Genomic DNA, 19203 nt, shown 5'->3' on the forward strand with positions numbered 1-19203 from the left:
CTCCAAAACATGCTAAAAGCTAATTTAGGGAACTAGAAACAGGTACCATGAAGCCAAAGCTCAGCAAGCACTGAGGTGTCATGAACTCTTTCAGCTTATATGCTCCCCTGAAACACCTTCCTCTCCTGCTTTGCTTTCTCACCTGATACTTTCCATAGTTCCCTAGAGGCCAGGAGAATGGTTATTAACATTCTGAGCAGAGCCTGGGAAAGCTTCAGAAAGCTGCTCTTTCTGAAGAAGGCAGGCACAGCAAAGCCTTCAGGAGTTTACAGCTCCACCAGAAGCTGTTGCTCTGTGCTGTGCACTGCTGAGGCCACATCTCAAATCCTGCATCCAGTTTAGCCCCTTCACCACAAAAAAGATGTTGAGGTGCTGAAAGTGTCCAGAGATGGCCAGTGGAGTTGGGGAAGGTGTTATGATGCAATTGTTGGAGAGATGTTTCTGCCTGAATTAAGATGCCAACACGACCACACGCTGAAGTCAATAGTAGGGTTATTTAACTGCAAATATGAGGTAGAGAAATAAATATGAAAAGGAGAAGTGGGGAGTGAGAGAATTAGAGTGACAGAGAGACAGATTAAGTAAAAAGCTATTCATGTTGTGGATCCAGTGGTGTCCCATTGATTCTCTTCTTCTGGTCTTGGTGGATCCACAAAACATGGGCTTCAGAGGGTTAATAAACATGCAGGTGTGGATGGGAATGCCCATGCACTTTCCTACTGGGGGGACAGTTCTACACTGGCTTTTACAACAGACTGGTTCTCTTGCAATACTTGTCAATCCTGTGCAATCTTCAGAAGTCTGGGGCACTTTGGGGGGGTCTTTGATGACTTGTGATCCCTTCCAAGACTGCCTTTCATGTGGATGTGATCTGGGGATGGGCAGTGTGTTTTACAACAGAGCCAGTTTGTGTAAGGGAGGACTCTGCAGGGGCTGCTTCTTACCTGCCTTGTAGCCAGGGGATGGGTGTTCCCCCTTTGTTCCAGACCTTTGGAAATTGCACTCAAAAACTCCCTTCCCCTTTTGCTTGGGGGGGAGAATGTGCAAACCTGGCCACGGCAAATGAGTCTGGGCTCTGCACCCCTGCTGTTTTTTGGGTTGGCCTTTCCTTGTGGATACATCCTTCTCCCCCAGCCTTGTTAACTGCACCTTAGACCTGAGATAATTGGACAATAGGACCATCTTTATCTTATCTCTAGTTCCTGTTAGGGGTCCTGTTGTAGGGAGTGGGGTGGGCTTTGGTGCAGTTGCTTCTTTGCAGTTTGCTAGAATGGACAAAGCCTTTGGGTGATTTTAACCAAAGTTTGAGCCATTACCTATTTTAATCTCTCTCAGAAGGGTCTGGAGCACAAGTCTGATGAGGAGCAGTTCTCACTCTCTACAACTCCCTGACAAGAGGTTAGAGCCAGGTGGGTGTTGGCTTCTGCCAGTGGTAGTCCAAAAGGAAATGGCTTCAAGCTGTGCTAGAGGAAGTTTTGACTGGATAGTAGGAAAAATTCTTCATTGAAAGGGTTGTCAGGCATTGGCACGGGCAGCTCAGGACAGCAGTGGAGTCACCACCCTGGAGGGAATTTAGAAGGCAGGTAGATGTGGTTCTTAGGAATAAGCACAAGTTCTCAGTTTCTGAGTTGTGTGGGAGCTGTTTTATCTCCTTCATGGGAGCTCCTGGTCATTTTCAGGACCAGCAGGAGGACTTTTTAGGACTCTATTACTCCCATACCAGTCTAGGTGAAGTGGAAATGCTGAGTGTATTTATTGACTCCCAGCTCTCTGATCTGGATGTTATGAATCTCTGAGCTTTGGAGGTGACTCCCCCTCAACGAGGGGAACCTTACCTTGCTGATTCCTGGAACTGCTTTGTGGCTGTTGATCTGTTGCCCTGACTTGAGAAACCTGAATGAAGTGTGCAGCTAAAATTGCATTGAAATGTATGAATTTACTCCCTGAATTCCTGTTCTGGAAGCAAGGGCAGAGGGCTACCCCAAAGGATACTGGATAAATGTAAAGTCTTTGGGAATCCTGCAGTTAGAGGTGTCAAAGCTGTGAGCTGGTACCAAGGACAAGTGAAAACCAAGCTCAGAAAGTAAAGAGGATCAATCAGTGAAGTTGTGCTGGCCAAAGACCAATTTATTAGTTGTAGTATTTTTACACTCATAAATAGTAAAGGCAGTTATACCAAAGGAAGGGTTCCCCTCCACCCTCATTTCTGGGACAGCACAGGAACCGTGCTGGCCAGGGAGGTGCAGGGCAAGGCAGGAGGGTCAGGAACTGTCAGAACAGCAAGACTCTGCACAGGGCCTGCAAAGGCAGCAGCAGAGCAGACTGCTCTGAGGACCTGGCCTCTCCTCAGGCAGGGAATGCTGCCTTTCATGGGTTGGCATTAGCCATGCAGGGGAGAGTCATCAGGGGATATCAGGCTTTCAGTCAATATACAGAATTTTTTCTACAGGCTACCATGCTGGCAGGATTGACAATGCTCTGTCTTCAGCAGCTGAAACATCAATCTGAAGCAGTGGAAACAGACTTTTTCTGTATGAATACACTGTACTGCTCCTTGTCTAACTGGGAACGTGGTGGAGCTGCTAATTAAAAAATTTAACACATCTTAATCAGGATGTAGTGCCCATTAGAACTGTTTACTGTGGTGGAAAACCTGCCAGTTTAGTTAAATTGCATGTGCTGCATTGGACTGCAGAGAGAGCTGCCTTTTCCTCACATCCGAATTCCCCTCAAACATGCAAATATTTGGGTTGAAGTCTGAATTCCTATATTAAGATCTATGTATGGTTTAGGTTACTTTGTATAGCATTTTTTAACCACACCTCCACCAGGTTCTTCTCTTGCCTTAGACAATTCTCTAGCCAAGGCCAGGATGGGCACACTTATTTTTTAAACTGTGAGAGTGTCCCATCATGATGTGAAAAAGCCAGGGAGACTCGAGACATCTGAAACATTTTTGAGACTCTGCAGAAGCATTCAGGTGCTACTGCTCTCCATTTACATCACCATCATAACCCTGGAAAAATGTAATGCCTCCTTACCTGGGAGAGCAGCAGCAAAGCGTTCCACCAGGAGCTGCCAGAGCCTGGCAGCTCTTCAAATATCCTGAGAATGTTTGTTGAAGAAGTTTTAAAGTTTGGAAAAGCCACACCACTACACTGAACTGGTGTCTCAGGCCTTGCTGCTTCCCACAGTCCCTCTACCTGATGGAGGCATTGGCTTTGATCTGTGCCCCAGACCAGTGCAATCACACTCCTCTGTTCCCCAAAATGGCTTTGGGCACGTTCTGATCCTGGCCATCCTCCACCCACCCTGCTCAGAGTGCCTGAGTACCAGAAACTCCTGGCACGAGCAAGGAGGTGAAAGACAGGAGCGTGAACCCTACAAGACAATGAGTACTCCTCAAGGAAGGCCCAAGGTCTCTGACCATTGTCCTGCAGCCAGCCTGGGAAGAAGGCTTAACTGGCCTTTCAGAGGGAGTTCCTCTGGTCAGAGCTGAAAGCAGGTCATACAGAGGTTCAGGACAGGTACTGGAGGAATGGAGGCAGCAGCAGCATTGTAGCATTCTCATATATAAAAAAAAAAAAACCAAACCTGGTGGGGCAGCATCCTGTCCTCTGCAATGAGGGGGATTGTGAAGGTGTTTGATACGTCTGAGGCACCAATTACCTGATCTGCTGCTGGAGCTGTAGCTCTGCTGCTGGGATATCTGCACAGCTGAGAACGTGCCCCATCCTGACATAGAGAGTTTTACCACAAGCACACAAGAGCCCTGTCTGCTGTGAGGAGATCACCCACTTGTGTACCTGAGCTCTTGTCCTGACCAAAGCAGGGGTCCAGAGTTGGGTGCTGGCCTGAACAAATGCTGACACCAGTTGAACACTAACCAGCCATCTCCTTCCATCCACAACCACAGCACAGCGCTCCCAGCAGTGCTAGTACGTGTAGCCTTTGCTGTAGAGCTCTGGAGGGAAGCTCCCAAGCTCTGGCAGGTAGGAGCCATTCTCATCCAGGTGAGAGAGAGGCACCGTGTCCTCCTCGCTGACCTGCCGGTCAAACTCTGCCTTCAGCGCCGGCCGCTGCTGCTCGGGGAAGGCCATGGAGAACAAGGCTTCAGGCTCACACACAAACTTGTACACGTAGCGCTCCCCAGCCACCTGCAGGGACAACACCAGGGCAGCTGAGTGCTGCAGGCCCAGGGGCAGCACCAGGGAAGGCTTGCAAAAACATCTGCCTGCCCTGAGACGTGGCAGTCAGAGTTGTACATTTCTCCTTGTGCTGTCCCCTGGCTTCTCTGCTGCTCTGACCTCCCCTGGAACAGCTCCTGGGAACTGGGATGCTGCCAGCTGACACTCCCTGACCTGGTAACAACAACAGCAGCAGGCCCTGAACAGTCTGTACTGTTACACCCCCAATTATCTCTCCAGGGCCCTGGGTGTGCCACAGACCAACCCTACCACACAGGACCAAGTTCCAAGCAGCCTTTCTCTCACCAGAGGAAGGAATGATTACATCTCCTTGAAGCTGAATAAATTCCAACTCTCCTGACTGCAGCCATATACAGAAAAAGAAAGAAATCATAATTCCCTCTTTGTTTTATTTCTCCTGCATTGCCTACATTCAGCTCCTTCACAGCTTCTCCATTTAGCTACAGCAAAGAAGTTTTGGGGAGAGCAAGCCTGGGATCCCTGGCTAGCTCAAGGACATTCTGTCTGTAGGACTGCTTGTCTCAAACAAGAGAAGCATAAAGTTTAAGCACAAAGTTTAAAGCATGAAGTTTCCTCCTACTTTGCAAACTGACCTTCTGCATGATGCCTTTCTCATAATAGTAGCGCAGTGATCGGCTCAGCTTGTCATAGTTCATGGCAGGACGGTTCTTCTGGATCCCCCACAGCCTGGCCACCTGCAAATAAAGCACCAAAACTCTGGGAATGTCTGTGAACCCAGCCCAAGAGAAAAGAATGCTCTCCAACTGGTTCTCTTTTCACAGATGGTACCATGACACACACAAACATTTCAATAATAGACTCATCAATAATTTAGCAGCTTTTTAACATGAGTGAACTCAAACACTGTCTCACAGAGAAATTCTGGCCACTACAGAGTTCATTTGCTGTCAGTACTCTGAAAGCTTAAGGATGCTAAAGGGCCTCTTCATCCTATGTTACACGTAATTTTCAAGGGTCCCAGGTTTATCAGGAGCCCAATCCTGAGGGAACACACTGGTAGAGAGCTGTGCCTTCCTACTCCTACATGATTTTCAGCTTTATCCACAAGACTCTGAAGTCTGCTGTAAGCTGATGACAACCTGCCAAGACAACTCACTTGCACTGAAAGTGCCCATAAATTTTGATATGTAGCAGGAACAGTGCTAAATGCAGCTCTAATTGGAACAAGATATGAACAGATATTAATGGACATTTCTCCCCAATACTGTCATGTATCACTGGGTGTTTTTGGAACATGGCAGCATTTGAAATTACACTTCAGTGAAAGTAATTTTGAAATAAAGGCAGGCTAGGATATATCTGCTTCCAGATTCTTATGAAAACTGCAATCAGTAGGGTTCAAAACTCCAAACCTCAATGTCAGCCTCAAGTATGGAGCATGAAAATACAGCACAGGTCACTGCAAGCTTGAGAGTGAAGTGTCCAGGGAAATGGAGGCAGTGGATAATTTGACTCACTGCCTTTCTTAAACCTGATATTTGTGTCACTCAAGTGTTTTGACCTCTTCTGAAAACCCTGACTTGCTGCAGGGTCTAGTGAGTACGACTGGCAGGCAGAAGCTCCACAGGGCAGAGGAAAAGCCACTTGAGAATCTGCAGCCCCAGAAACAGTGGGTGATTTCCCTGAGCCTGTAGAGAACCTCAATGGCTTCACCTCCTCTGGCTCAATCAGCTTGAACTCCATTCCTCTGCCAGTCCAGGCAATGAAGTGGGAATTGGTGGGATTGTCCAACAGAGCCACCAGGAACTGCCAGAGCTGGAGCGATCCCCGTCTCTGGTAGGGGGGTCCTTCCCGGTACCCTCCACCTTCCTGCTTGATGTCTCCTGCTGAGAGGAACAAACAGGATGTTTCTAAGGAGAACAGTGCAAAAACCATTGGGGAAAAAGGGGAAAAAAATAAAAAAAGCAGCACATTTCACAGTTTCACAGATGTTTACCTGGAATATTTCAGTTCGCATACAACAGTGGCCAATTCACAAGCAACTCTTCCAAGAGCAGCTCTGATATATATCACAATTAAGCCACTTATGCTAGAGGGCCTGGTTGCTGCTAAGAAAGCCCAAAAAATGGAATTCCAAAAAGCTGGGTACAAACAAACCTACAAGAACTGTAATGAACTACGTAGGCACCAGTCTAGTGGCTGGCTAAGATGAGTAACCCTATCTTACACCAAAACTCCAAGCCATTCTTTCTCCAACCTTCAAATTTTTCTGGAACAACACAGACATCATCAGTAAAGGACCTCATCTGCTTGTCATAGCTGCAGCCTGAAAGAGAAAGCAGCATCAGCAGTCACAGCCAGCCAGGGTGGTACCAGAGGACAATTCAGGGCAGGGAAAAGAAGACAGTCTCTGCATTTCTTACCTAATGTATCTTCTGTATTTGAATGGCTTGGGTAACTCTCAGTGTTTATGTACATGGAAGAACAGTCAGGAACATCTACAGAACAATTAACAAACTCATTTATTTAAAAAGCACAGGTGGCAAAATTATCTTGCACTGCAAAGGTGGATGGTGAGTGCAGCTGTCCAACCAAGGTCCTCTCAGAGCCCTCCTGAGGGCTCAGCCTGGTAACTACAGCTTCATCTGCATCATCCTTCCAATCATGAATTAGAGCAGAAAGATTCTGTGTACCACACACCATCCTTCAGAGCAGCCAGGACAGCCAGCCAGTCACCTCTACATCACTTTCATACAAAATCATGGACAATAGGCTGCATATGAACCTCTCTCTCATCTCAGTTTAAGATAATTACACACTTTTCTGCTGTTTTCCCAGGTAAGAAGGCATTTCATTTTTCCAGGGTTATGATGATGATGTAAATGAAGAGCAGTAGCACCTGAATGCTTTGCAGACAGAGTCTCACAAATGTAATTTCAGATGTCTCAAGTCTCCCTGTTTTGTTTCACATCATGATGGGCAATTCTCACAGTTTAGAAAATAAAAAAGAAAAAACAGCCTTTGTTAAAAACAAGCAGGAAGTCTTTTCCTGTTTCTGTGTGTAGTGTATAGTGCTGTCTGTACACTGCATTTTGTGTCTCCTGTATCAAATTTATTTACTGTACACAGCTGTAATTGGGAGCTTTGGAAAGGTTTATGTTACATTTCCCTCACACACCAATGTCTGGCCATTGCTTCCAGCAGATATTTTGCTGATGCTAAGGGAAGTAAACTCTGAGCTGACAGACTGGGTGTTATTACAATCATAAACTACTCACAAAGAACACATTCCTATCTTCTGGGTTTGCACATTTTCTGAACAGAAGGACCCAGTGAAAGAGTAATATCAATATCACAGTGATACCCTCATAGGAGCTTTTTATTTATGTGTTTATTTCTGCTAAAGGAAACAATTCAAGATGCCCATTAAAATACCAGGAAACCAGAAGTACCTACATTCCCTCTGGAAGAGGATATTGTGATCTCAGGGTAGTGAGTCTTTGGACAGATCTGCCAGAAAAATAGGATTTATCCTTTGTGGAAAAATAAGAGGATCACCTAGTGGATCTGGCATCTAGAGAGCTATTTTTGGCATTATAAACTTTTTTCTCGTCATCCCCTGAAATCTCTGCTCTTGTTCCCATGGGAAGTAGCAGGTGGAAGCTGATCCTCCAAGGGACACCAAACAACACCCTGGCACTGAGCTGAGCCCACCCAGAGCCCCCTTCCTCTGCCAGAGCTCAGAAAGGCCTTCTGCTACAAAGATCCAAGGCACTTTTTCTGTGCAAGGTCCAACATATTTGATTCCTTCCTCTCTGCTGCCCTTTACAGACCATTTTCAGCTCAGTTTCAGAGCTGACCTCACTTATTTTCTGCAACATTCCAGCTCACAAATTCCCCAAAGACAAAAAACTCCCTGTGAAACTGGCAACACCCCTTTCTTCATTCCTGATGGTGTGAGTGTGCTAATCATGAATTTTGAGAGTCTCCTTATTGGCTACATACTCCCTTGGGTGGGAAAACCCCAAACTTTAATCTGCTTTGAATGGATTTAACATCACCTTCTACCTCCCATCTTGCAAAGGCTTCAGCTCTCTGACAGAAAGCCAAGGTGAGTGTCCCAGCCTTATCTTGGCTGCAGTGAAGAGACAGAACTGTTTTATTTCCCTGGTGCCACCCCCAGACAACACAAACTCCCCATTCCCAGCGGGTGCTGTGCCAAAGCTCAGACAGCAGCAGTGATGGATGCTCACCCCATTTCTGCCTGCTTCACACAGTCAGGAAGAGCCAGTTCTGCCTACCTGAGTCGTACACGTAATCCACCTGCTCCTGCTTGACCACCACAGCTGGGAACTGCTGGCTGCTGCCTGCCTGCTTCGCCTGCTCGTACTGCGGCTCCTGCTGCTCCTGTTTGAAGCCCTGCTGGGGGTACTGGAGGCAGGGCTTGGGCAGCTGGCACTGGTAGGCAATGGGGTCCTGCTGGGCCATGCCCTGGGAGGGTGGGAAGGAATGGCACATCTCCACAGGTGGCTGATACGAAGAGCTAAGAAAGGAGAGGATGTGAGAGAGCTGCTTTCTCAGCCCTCTGCTTTCAGCTGAGGGACAGAAACTTCCTCAGCCCATTACTGGAGCCTGGGGAGCTCACTCACAGCTGGGACAAGGAAGGACCCCAGAGAAGGATCTTACACAGCCCATCACCCACAGAACGTGGCAGGGTTAAGGTTATGGACATCAAACCCCAGGCAGCAGTGGTGGGTTCCACAGGAGGGATCCTGTGCTCGCTGTAAATGAGGGAACACTGCAGCCCTGCCTCCTTTAACCACCAGGGAGGGCAATCCCTGCCTGTGGCTGCCTCCCCTGGCAGTAACTCACCTGTTTTCACTGAGGTATCCACAGCTGGATGTGGAGTGGGGTGGCCCTGCAGGGGTCAGGAAGCTCCTGTCCTGTCTGGGGAACTGTTGGAGCGGTGGCTGAATCAGGACTCTGGGGCTGGGGGACTCTCTGGGTCGGTCATAGGCACTGGAACAGCCAAACAGATATTGCAGCATTTCAGTGCTCCAAGAAGGACTTGTGGCAGCACCTGGAACATGTCAAGTGTGCTGTCCCCACCCTTGGGCCAGAAAACCCCAGCATAAACTCCCTGCTGTCTCGTTGTTCACTGACAGCAGCAACCCTGCAAGCAGAAAACTGGGGAAGGTGTCTGTGCTGGAGAAGCTCAGACAAGTGGGGTCAGGTGTGGGGCAGATCTTGGAAAGCAATGGGGAGAGGCAGGTGGTAGATGTCAAGCTTGCTGAGTTTGAGGATGGCTGAGCAACAGGGAGGATAAAAAAGGGAGAATAAAAAGGAGGCAAAGAGGCAAACCCAGAGCTGATGTTCACAGGCTGAGCCGCCCATGGGCAGTCCTGGCTGGGGGCCAGAGCTGCTGAGCTGTGCTCAGCAGACAGACAGGGCTGCTGTCACACTCTCCATCAGCAGCTAATGCAGAGCACTTGATTTCAGAGCAGCTCCTGTGCCCTGTCTGTGGGAGCCACGTTACCTGGCATAAAGGCACTGCTCGCTGTTGTGCTGGAACGGCTGCTCGTGGCTGCAGGGCTCCGAGGGGCTCTGGGGCTCCTCTTTAACCTTAGCAGGAGGACTGTGAAAGGCTACTGCAGGAGAGAAAGGAAAGATCAAATTGACACTTTTTTTCCCTTATGGGGAGCTGTGATTATCAGGCATTTCCAAATGCAGGAGTCCCCTTGCTGAATCTCTGCTATGCTAACAGCAGCACCCCTGAATGTGGGACTGGGAAGTCTCAGAACCACTCAGCTCATCCAAAACACTGGTGACAGTCCAGGGAAAAAAAAGTAAAAAGGTTTCTTTCCATTTTCAGTGCACTGGTCATGGCAAGTGCCTGATGCAGACAAGGAGGGATATTTCTGGGCTTGTCAGAATTTCATGAATAACAAATGTGGGTCGCAGTTTACAGCACCAGCAAGTGGCATGTGGGTGTTTACTTCTTGTGCTTCATTCAATCCAGCAGGGGACAAAACTTGCTTCATAGTTCCTCAGAAAGGCTTGTCCTGGCTGAAGGATGGGCTGAGCATCTTCTACCATTGCCTGTGGGCTCTGCTGCTGCTCTGAGGAGGTCACTGGCATTCAGGAAGGAAAGTACCCAGAAAGGTACCTAAGTCTAGGCTACTTTTTCAAATTAGGGAAGGATCAGCCCTCCAAATCCAAGCTGTAATCTTTTAGTAAGGCCATCTCCAGTCCTTCATCACCAGCTTACTCCCACCTCTTTATGTCCCATGGTGCTGCTGTGTCTGGGATTTTCAGCACTGTGACTGTTTTTAAGGATGGGAAGGAACATCCTGATCCATTAACACCTCATATTTTTGATGAGTTTATTTCAGGAGTGACCTGAACCCGACATGCACCAGCCGTTTTTAAGCCACTTCTCCCTCACATCACGGACTAAGAGCCCCTTCAGAAGCAAGCAGCTGGCTAAAGGGCCAGAAAAAGGGCTTTGCTGCCTCTCATGGCACAGGACACTTCTGTTATAAACATCCTCCCCCAGAATTAATTCTCACACCAAGAGGGGGATATCTGCCCCTTCCCCCTCAAAAAAACCATTACTCCTTTTGTCTGCCTTTGGCTTCATCCCACACCAGAAAAGCCCATTTTGCCAGCACTCAGAGAGCTTGACAGACTCGATATACACAAATAAACCCACAAGATCCCGGAGCTTTCTGCTGTTCCTGGCTCCCATGGCTGCTGCCACTCGGAGCAGAGGAGCTCCACAAACAGCTCTGGGCACTGCCCAAACTGAGAGAGGGGAGAACACCTGGTCTCCACACACCTGGGGTGGATTCAGCATTCCAGGCATGACACTCCTGCATCTGTGCAAAACCCAGGCCCAAGGGAGGGCCAGAAGAGAAAAGAGTTTTCTGTGTCTGTTTTCTTGTCAATGTCTGGATGTATGCAGCCTGTCTGAAAATGCTGATGGATCAGCTGGGTCTCAGGGGGGAAAGAACTGCTCACTCCAGGATACTGAACTGTATGGAATTTTCAAGAAGCTGGATTTGTTATGAGCAGCCAATTCTTTCCAGCCCCTAATAGCTGGAACAGGCTATCACATTACACCTGACTCATTGATGCACTCAGGGTGAAACTTGGGGCCATCCCTCTCCTCAGTTCTAGGTCAAAAAGAGAAAGAAATAACATCTATGGCTCAGAGACCAAGCTGTGCTGCAGGGCCACGTCTGGGGAAAGGAGGAAAACAACAGCAAGCAGTAAAAGTGTTTAATTTCAGTTTACATGGGGGAAACTGCCTGAGGCAGGGGGGAAAAGGCACCAGAACTTGGATTTGCCCTTCCCCAAGAAACGTGAGCATCCCCATGCTACTTACAGTTTTCTGAATGGAAGTCAGGCACAAATTGCTCATCATTGTCTGGAACCTGAGCTGTCAGGAGAAAGAGGGAGGGAGGAGTTACTTTTGGCACTTTGTACAGTATAATTAACACTAAGGCAGAAATAAATCTGTGCAGGAAAGATCTGAGCTTTCTGCAGGGATGATTTTAGTGACTAAGGATAGTTTCCTTTTGGGATTAATGAATACATGTGTGTCCTGGGACAAACCTTGGGGAGAATCCTACCCCTGTTTTATAACTTTAACAATTACTTTTACATCCTTTTTACTGCAGGGAAGGGAGAGCTTGCAGCAGATTGTTGTTATTTCATAAAGCCTGTCACTGCTGCTGAAGGAAATGCTGCTGCTAGTACAAAACAGACAAACCCACAATTTTTGTTATTGCAGAGTGGACAACAGATTGCACTCAGCTCTAAAACAGAGGTGATGTAGTCAAAATTAAGGGACATAAAGGACAAAGCCCACTAATCTCAGCTGAAACTAAGCTAGACTAGACATGCCAAAAATAAACCTCAGGGAGTATCACTGTGCTAACAGGTGGTGAAAAAGAATGGAACTGGTCAAACCCTTCACTCTGCAGTTGCTGCTCCTTCAAATAACCTGTGTGCCAACAAACTGGAAATGTAAACAATACAAGATGGGGAACTGAGGAAAAAACATCTACAAAATTCATTCTCTGAATTAGCTTTGAAAAGCGACATGGAAACAGAGGAAATGACAGGGATCATATTGCATGAGCAGAATTTGAATTTCCCAGCCTTGAGGCTCTCCATGGCATCACTGGTGATGTCACAAGAGAATTAAATACTGAAAGCAACAGGCTGCAGAGCAGAGGTGAAATGAAGGGCAAGGCTGGAGTGAAAGCATCTACCCTCACTGCTGGGCAGTGATGTTTGCACACAGCTACAAGCCTGGGCTACAAGTCTAAAGAGACATTTGCCAGAAGACAACTTCAATTTTTATATTCACTACCTACTTCATATAGTTGCAAACCAGGTATTTTCTTGTTCTCCCCAAACCAACACCGGTACTTGGAAGACCTGGGATAATTAATGAGACATCTAAACCCAGCTCTGGTCTTGTTCCAGTCAGACTGCAACACTGACCCCACCATTTCCCACACAGCTTCCAAGAGCTGGAACACTGGAACTTAAATTTTCTGCCTAAGGACACCTGGAGATGTGAATCTGCTCCTTGCATCCATCACAGCACCTGCCTGTGCCTCTTTTCTCCAAGGAAATTTTCTTTTGTTTGTTTCTCTGAATGCTTCTATAAATTATTTGGCTCAGAGTTAATTCCATGCAGTTACCAACTTGGTAACACACCCAAGTCTGCCAGATCCTGGTAAAAACAGTGCAGAGGAAAACTGGATTTTTAGTAACCAGGCCTAGGATTTCTCAGCATGAGTTTCTTTTAAGAGCCATCTACAGGCAGAATAATTATTTGACTCCCAAAAAGAGAAAACAACTGTTAACTGACACTACTAAAAGTATTTTTAAAAGATAACAAAGAGATACACCTATGATTGAAATCACACAAATATATGTAGTGACACACAAACACATATATATAGATGTATATGTGGTTTAAATTCTTTAACATTTTTGGCTGATGCCTTATTTCTAGTTTGCTTCATTCCCTTTTATTTAAAAAGCAACACAAAAAACTGTACATAAATAAATATTTTTTTTTTCTAAATCAAATGTGATAAGGGAAAATAATAAATAACATATTTATGTTTTCCCTTTTTCTTCTGCATTGTTTAGGAAGGTACTCTTCAGTGTTCTGATGCCTTCATCTCTAGAACAAATGTTGACAGGGAGGCACACACAGGACATTAGTAAAAAATATTTTCACCATTCAGGAAGATATTTTGACATAGTGATGAATAGGAAAAAACAACAGTTTGCTTCAGAGGGTCATTTTTCTTGTTACAAGTCTGGAAATGGGAGCAACCATGGGAGAAGCCAGTTCCTCTATATGCAGACTAAAATCATAAATTATAATATTAAAACTTATGTTGAATTTCTCAGGGGTTTCACTGGGGCTCTGATTAGCTATTAGCTATGAGCTAATGAGCATAGCTATGCAAAATAATAATAATAATAATAATAATAATAATAATAATAATAATAATAATAATAATAATAATAATATCTCTGCCTATATTCCAAAAACATGCAGTAAGGTTTGCATTATCATTTACTAATCCTGGCTAGAAGCAGAGCATCTCTTTCTCTCCGGTGCTGGGAGCCCACGTGTGACCACAGGGGACTTAAAACATCCTACAAACACTCAGATACTGTAAGAGATTCCATGGAAATTCTTCAGATTGATGAGCTAAAAACATTATCAGACATGAGAAAAATCTAAAATTGAGAGTCTACCAAAAATCAGTTCTGAGGCAAACTTATTGGCAGCTCGAGTTCTTCTAAGATTTGAAAGAAATCAATCTCCTGCACATTCAGCAGCTCAATTACACGACCAGCAATTAATACCTATTTTCCTGCTCTGATAAAAGTTACGTGAATATTTCAATATGGAAACAGCCTGCAGATAACTCCTGCTGCACCTTTACAATCCTCACCCTCCTAAAACACTGCCTGATCAACCTCACCTCGTTTCAGCTCAGCTTGAAATGAACATAAAACTTCTGATGTTTTTTCCTTAATAATCTTCCTTCAAACATCTTTTTGAAGGCTTAAAAAAAGAATTGTTTGACAAGATTCTCCCTCACTTGTGGTAAAATTAGAGGAAATAACCCCGCTCAAAACGCCACACATATTTTTACATCATTATTGTTAAATATTTTTAAGTACCTAGACCACAATAAGTACTTCTGTATTTATCAAGAGTCTGTACTCGAGGATGTGTTTTGAATTTTCTAGAAAATGGATCATCTGTAGTACTGGAATTAGAGCAAAATCACCATGTTTAGAACTAGTTTCACTTGGAATTAATGTGACTCCCTGGCATTCAAAGTTTTCCTTGAAGTTCAAAGTCAAAACAATTAAGACACCAAACTGAAAAGTATGTAAATTCCAGGAAGGTCCCCCAGAAGTATTACATTAAAAAAAAAAAAAAAAAGGAAAAAATAAAAGGAGAAAGAATAGAACCATTTGGTTCCCCAAATTAAAAGCCTACTTTATTGTTTAAGAAAATATCAACGTTCTGGCAACCAACAAAGCTAAGTGACAAATTAGCATAAAATCGAACCAGCTACAAATAGCCTGAAGCGAAAATTGTACCCAGGAAAGTGGGCCAGCAGCCAAGTTCCATTCATAAGCAAATGCCCAGCACAATGGTGTCATTCAGCGTCTTAATTTACACAAGCCAGAAGTTGGCAAGTCTGAAAAAACCACTTTTGTTTGGAGCCCAGCAAACACAGCGAAGGAGCGGGGCGAACCTGAAAAACAACTCGAGCAAAAGCGAAGCAGAGCTGGGGGAAGGAGCCTACCTTCAGTGAGCCAGGTCTCCTGGAGCTGCCTCAGGTCGTGGAAGAGCTCTGCGGGGAACGGGCGGGACGCTGAGCGCTCCGGGCCCGGCACCGGGGGAGGCGCCGCTCCCCGCCCGGCCGTGCCCGGCCCTCCCTCCGCCCCAGGCCCCCCTCACCTTCCGAGTCCTGTCCCGGCGGCACGCCCGGCTCCCCGGGAGTCTCCGCAGCGCCCAGCACGGCTCCGCCAGCGGGCCCGGCCCGGCCCGGGGGCTGCTGCGGGAGGAGCGGGTCAGAACCGAACCCCGGGCGGAGCGGGGCCAGCCCGGAGCCCGGAGCCGCCACTCACCTGCGGGAAAGTGAACGGCACCTGCTGGTCCAGGTACCCCTTCATCCTCCTCGGCGCTCCCCGCTCTCCCCGGGCATCTGGGGGGTACCGGGGGTGGGGAGAGCCGGGCCGGGCCGGGCGGGGGGGCCGCCGGGGGGCGAGGTCCGCAGCAGCGGCAGAACCGCGATCGCCGCCGCTCCCCGGCGCTGCCGCTGTCCGGGAGAGGCGGCGACCGCGTCGCAGCTGCTGAAACTTGGAATTCGAGGAGGGAGCGAGCCCGCCAGCCCCCGGCCGGGACAGAACCCCGCTCGGGTCGGGTCCGGGTCCCGTCCGGAGCCGTCTCTCAGCGCCGGCGGCCCCGGCCCACGCGGAGCCGCCCCGTGCGCGCTCCGAGGCCGCCGTGGGCCCGGGGCCGGTCGCCCATTGGCCCCTCGCTCACGGGCCCGGCTCGCCCACTCCTTTGTTTCACCGAATTTGTGAATGGAGCTCCGCGTCAGGGCGCGCCCGCCAATCCCCGCTCGCCTCGGCCGTCACTCATTGCCGGGTGGGCGTGGCTTCTGCACCGAAGGACCAATCACATCGCAGAGCTGCGCGGTTCATTCACCGCCGAGCTCCCATTCATAAAAAAAACTAAAATTCCGCCGAGTTCATTCATGAGCGGCCGCCCCGGGCTCGGGCCCGCCCTGCCCCTCCTCTCGTTTTCATTTCATTCACTCTCTGAGCTCATTTTCAAACACTCTTCACGTAGGTTCAGTTCTCTTCTGAGGAAGTTTCAGCAAGAGCTGGAAGAAATCTCACACATCCAACAGGAGCGAAAATAATTAAAGCCCTGGCTACCAAAATCAGTTCTACTCATGCAAATGTTAAGGGACGAGACCATTAAGAAACAAACAAAAAAAATTAGTCTTGGGATTTGCACACTAAAAAAAAGTGTATTTTTTTTCCAGATACCAGATGCTGTCTCCTGGGCCCTGTGCATGCATCCAGTGTTTCTTTTCCCCCAAATTTCTCCTTTAAAATTCCAAGATACTATATAACATTTATTATTCCTCTTTATCCTCCAAAAAATATTAGTGACAGGCAGGACCTGGTGATAGTAAGATAATCATTCATGGAGTGTTATCTTCTGGAAGAGAAATAGGTACTCAAGAGAAAAAGAAAACAGGATAGTTATCTGTAAGGCTAAATGGAACTTTACATTTTTAATGTTTTCTCTAGATCTCACCCCTCCCAGTTTCCTGTACTGCTCTGCTTCCTGCAAAGGGGTGTCTGTGAAGTTTAAGTACCTAGTCAATGTATATTTGATATTTCTGCTAATAGGCTACAAGTCCCCTCTGTGCCAGAGAACCTGACTGACACAGTTCATGCCTGTGGGAGCAGAACCACACCTGTGAACTGCCAGGGAATTTCCATCCAACACCTGCACCTGCTCCCACATCCTCAAACATTCTACACGTGGTCAAATGCAGCACAATTTCAGCTTACTCTGCTTTGAGAAAATCACTGAAGCATGTGAATTAATCTAAATTTTTACTTTTACCACATTTTTTCCTCCTCCTTATGATTTGTAGCAGTCTATTGGGGCTTTTAATTGTAATCCAGTTTTATGGGACAACTGTGAGAGAATATTTCTCCTGGTTAGATTGTTCTTACAAAATTTATGCTTTTAATGTCTTATGAAGTCTAAGTGTTAACACACACTCACGTGCTACCCTTACTAGTTAAGTGATAATAAAAACTTGTTACTGAGATCTGACTTCAATCCCTGGCTCTGCTCTGAGCTCCAAACAGGATGGGATTTTCTGCTGTGGGATTTGTTTACTCTGTGATGTTCTAATTTCCCATCCAGCTGGCAGGAGCAGGAATGTTGATGTCTGAGGAGCCTTAGGTCTCAGTTGTCTTTTCACTCCTCTGTCACTGTGCAGAGGGACTGGACACTCTCCAGAACACAAATCTGAAAAGGAGCAGCTGAGGGAGTTGGGTGGGCTCATCCTGGAGAAATGAGGGTCAGGGGAACCTTCTCATTCTCTACAAGTGCCTGAAAGGAGGGTGTAGTGAGGTTCATCTCCCAGGTAGAAGGGATAAGACGAAGAGGAAAAGGCCTCAAGTTGTGCAGGGAAGGTTTCCATTGGATATTAGGAAAAATTTCTTCATTGAAAGGGTTGTCAGGAATTGGATCAGGCTGCCCAGGACAGTGGTGGAGTCTTCACCTGTAGCAGGATGTTCTGCCTGGAGTGGGGGTGAAACAACTCAAACTTCAGCCTATTTGCAAAGCTGTCAGTGGGGAATGGAGAAGGGAGGGATTTACAATGTTTCTGGTGCCTGGCTGTTTGTCAAAGTTCACCATCCTGACAGTGAGATGAAAATGTGGCAGAGCTGGTGAAGTACCTGATGAAGGAACCACCAGGTGACATTACAGATATTTATTTACCTGCTGAGCTGACAGATGGCCTGGGGACTTTAAGAGCCCAGTCCCACCTTTTGACAGCAGGTTCTCCTTAGATTGTGTGTGGAAATCCCTCCCTGGACTGGGGATGGCTCTCAAGCTCACTCCTTGGCTGAGTGAAAGAGTTCTTGGTCTGGGTGAGCAACATCAATCTCTACTTCATAATAGTTTTGGCTTTAATGTAATATTCAATATTGTTTCAAAAATAGTGCACTACACTGTATTAGTAGTTATAGCTAGCCATACTGTGCAGTAAAAAATTCTGATGAAGATATTTTAGCCTAATCATTATCATAATAAATAATTTATTTTTATATTAATATACTTGATTTGCCATCCTTAATCCTGTGGGACAAAGTTGTATAAAGTTTCAATTACACTACATAATCCTTTAGATATAAACTGCTGACAAAGTTTTGGACTACTTGATCCAACAGCACCCAGAGTCCTTTCTGGTTAGGAGTTTAGAAAGCCAGGTGATCCTTTCTGCACCTCACAGTCATTTGTACCAGCCAGGCAGTAATGCCATCTTTTAAATTTGTGGGTTTTTTTCTCTGACAGAAATGTCCTGTCAATGCTATCAATGGCCTTTTCTATTTCTATGTCACATTTGTTTTCAAAGGCTGGCTAATCATATGTGAGCAATTAATGTTCAGGGTGATTATTTGCCTTCCATTATTTTTTTAACTTGAGGTGTTGAGTGTGTGAAGAGTTCAGATGTGATACATAAACCAGAGAGCTGATTCTTGCTTATAAAGTATTAGCAACAGATTTATTCCATCATTGTAACACACACTGCCTGAGGTGTTTCTTCCCTGGACTTACATTTTATTTTTCTTAGTCACCAACTGAATTTTGTGCCTAATCCTCCTCCCCCTCCTGTGTCCATCCCTAAGGTTTAACTGTTTCCATTTATTGTACTGGTTTTAGAATCCCCAACCCTGAATTTCAGCTGCATCCCCTGCAGCCCACAGCAGCTGTGGTTGGTGTAATGGAAAGCTCTCAGACAGAGATGCTGACACAGCCAGGATCAAATGACAAATGTCTTAGAAAGTGACACACTGAAAGTTGAAAAAACCCTCTCTGTACTATAGAATGGAGCATGAACAGACCTGCAGCTTTATAAAAATAATAACAAACAGCTGGATGAAGAGCTCAGGTTCCTTAACATCAGCCATGAAATCAGCCCAGCTGCTCTTCAATACCCCTTTGCTGCTCGAGCAGGAATATCACAAGTAAGGTGCTGAGTTTAGAATTTCCTATTGTTACCAACCCTGGAGCTGCTGCAATACCTAAGGAAACACAGAAATCCCTCTCTGTAAACACCTGCCAAGCACTGCTGAGCAGTCCCAGCTCAGCCCAGCAAAGCACATCCTCTCACTGCTTCCACCCTGGACAAACACCCTGTCTGTGCTTCTG

The 19203-nt window shown here is 46.5% G+C and overlaps 1 protein-coding gene across 4 annotated transcripts; it reads right to left on the reverse strand.

Annotated features, from left to right (window-relative positions):
- Positions 1-2105: 2105 nt before the first annotated feature.
- Positions 2106-15707, reverse strand: ETV4 (ETS variant transcription factor 4). Of its 4 annotated transcripts, none has more exons than XM_088068156.1 (12): positions 15360-15707; positions 15190-15283; positions 15035-15082; positions 11557-11610; positions 9706-9817; positions 9042-9188; positions 8471-8712; positions 6593-6667; positions 6427-6495; positions 5883-6055; positions 4802-4903; positions 2106-4157 (listed from the first exon to the last, which is right to left on the reverse strand). In XM_088068156.1, the coding sequence occupies exons 1-12, from the start codon at positions 15402-15404 to the stop codon at positions 3936-3938; spliced, it is 1383 nt and encodes a 460-aa protein (XP_087924282.1). In that variant the 5' UTR covers positions 15405-15707; the 3' UTR covers positions 2106-3935. The 4 variants fall into 4 exon arrangements, with proteins under 4 accessions (XP_087924282.1, XP_014115606.1, XP_087924281.1 ...); XM_014260131.2 differs by having other exon boundaries at positions 5883-6052; positions 15190-15286; XM_088068155.1 differs by having other exon boundaries at positions 15190-15286.
- Between the last annotated feature and the right edge of the window lie 3496 nt (positions 15708-19203).

The sequence above is a fragment of the Pseudopodoces humilis genome, chromosome 29, assembly GCF_049639895.1.
Source record: "Pseudopodoces humilis isolate 2021_Gansu_Grassland_sample_001 chromosome 29, ASM4963989v1, whole genome shotgun sequence".
Lineage (NCBI taxonomy): Eukaryota > Metazoa > Chordata > Aves > Passeriformes > Paridae > Pseudopodoces > Pseudopodoces humilis.

Bases quoted from the DNA above. Each gene is read 5' to 3' on its own strand.
- ETV4 (XM_088068155.1), bottom strand. From the start codon at position 15,404: ATGAAGGGGTACCTGGACCAGCAGGTGCCGTTCACTTTCCCGCAG. The intron at 9,818-11,556 runs GTAAGTAGCATG...TCTCTCCTGCAG, and splicing joins TGACTTCCATTCAGAAAACT to TAGCCTTTCACAGTCCTCCT. The intron at 6,668-8,470 runs GTAGGCAGAACT...ATTGTTCTGTAG, and splicing joins GGATTACGTGTACGACTCAG to ATGTTCCTGACTGTTCTTCC.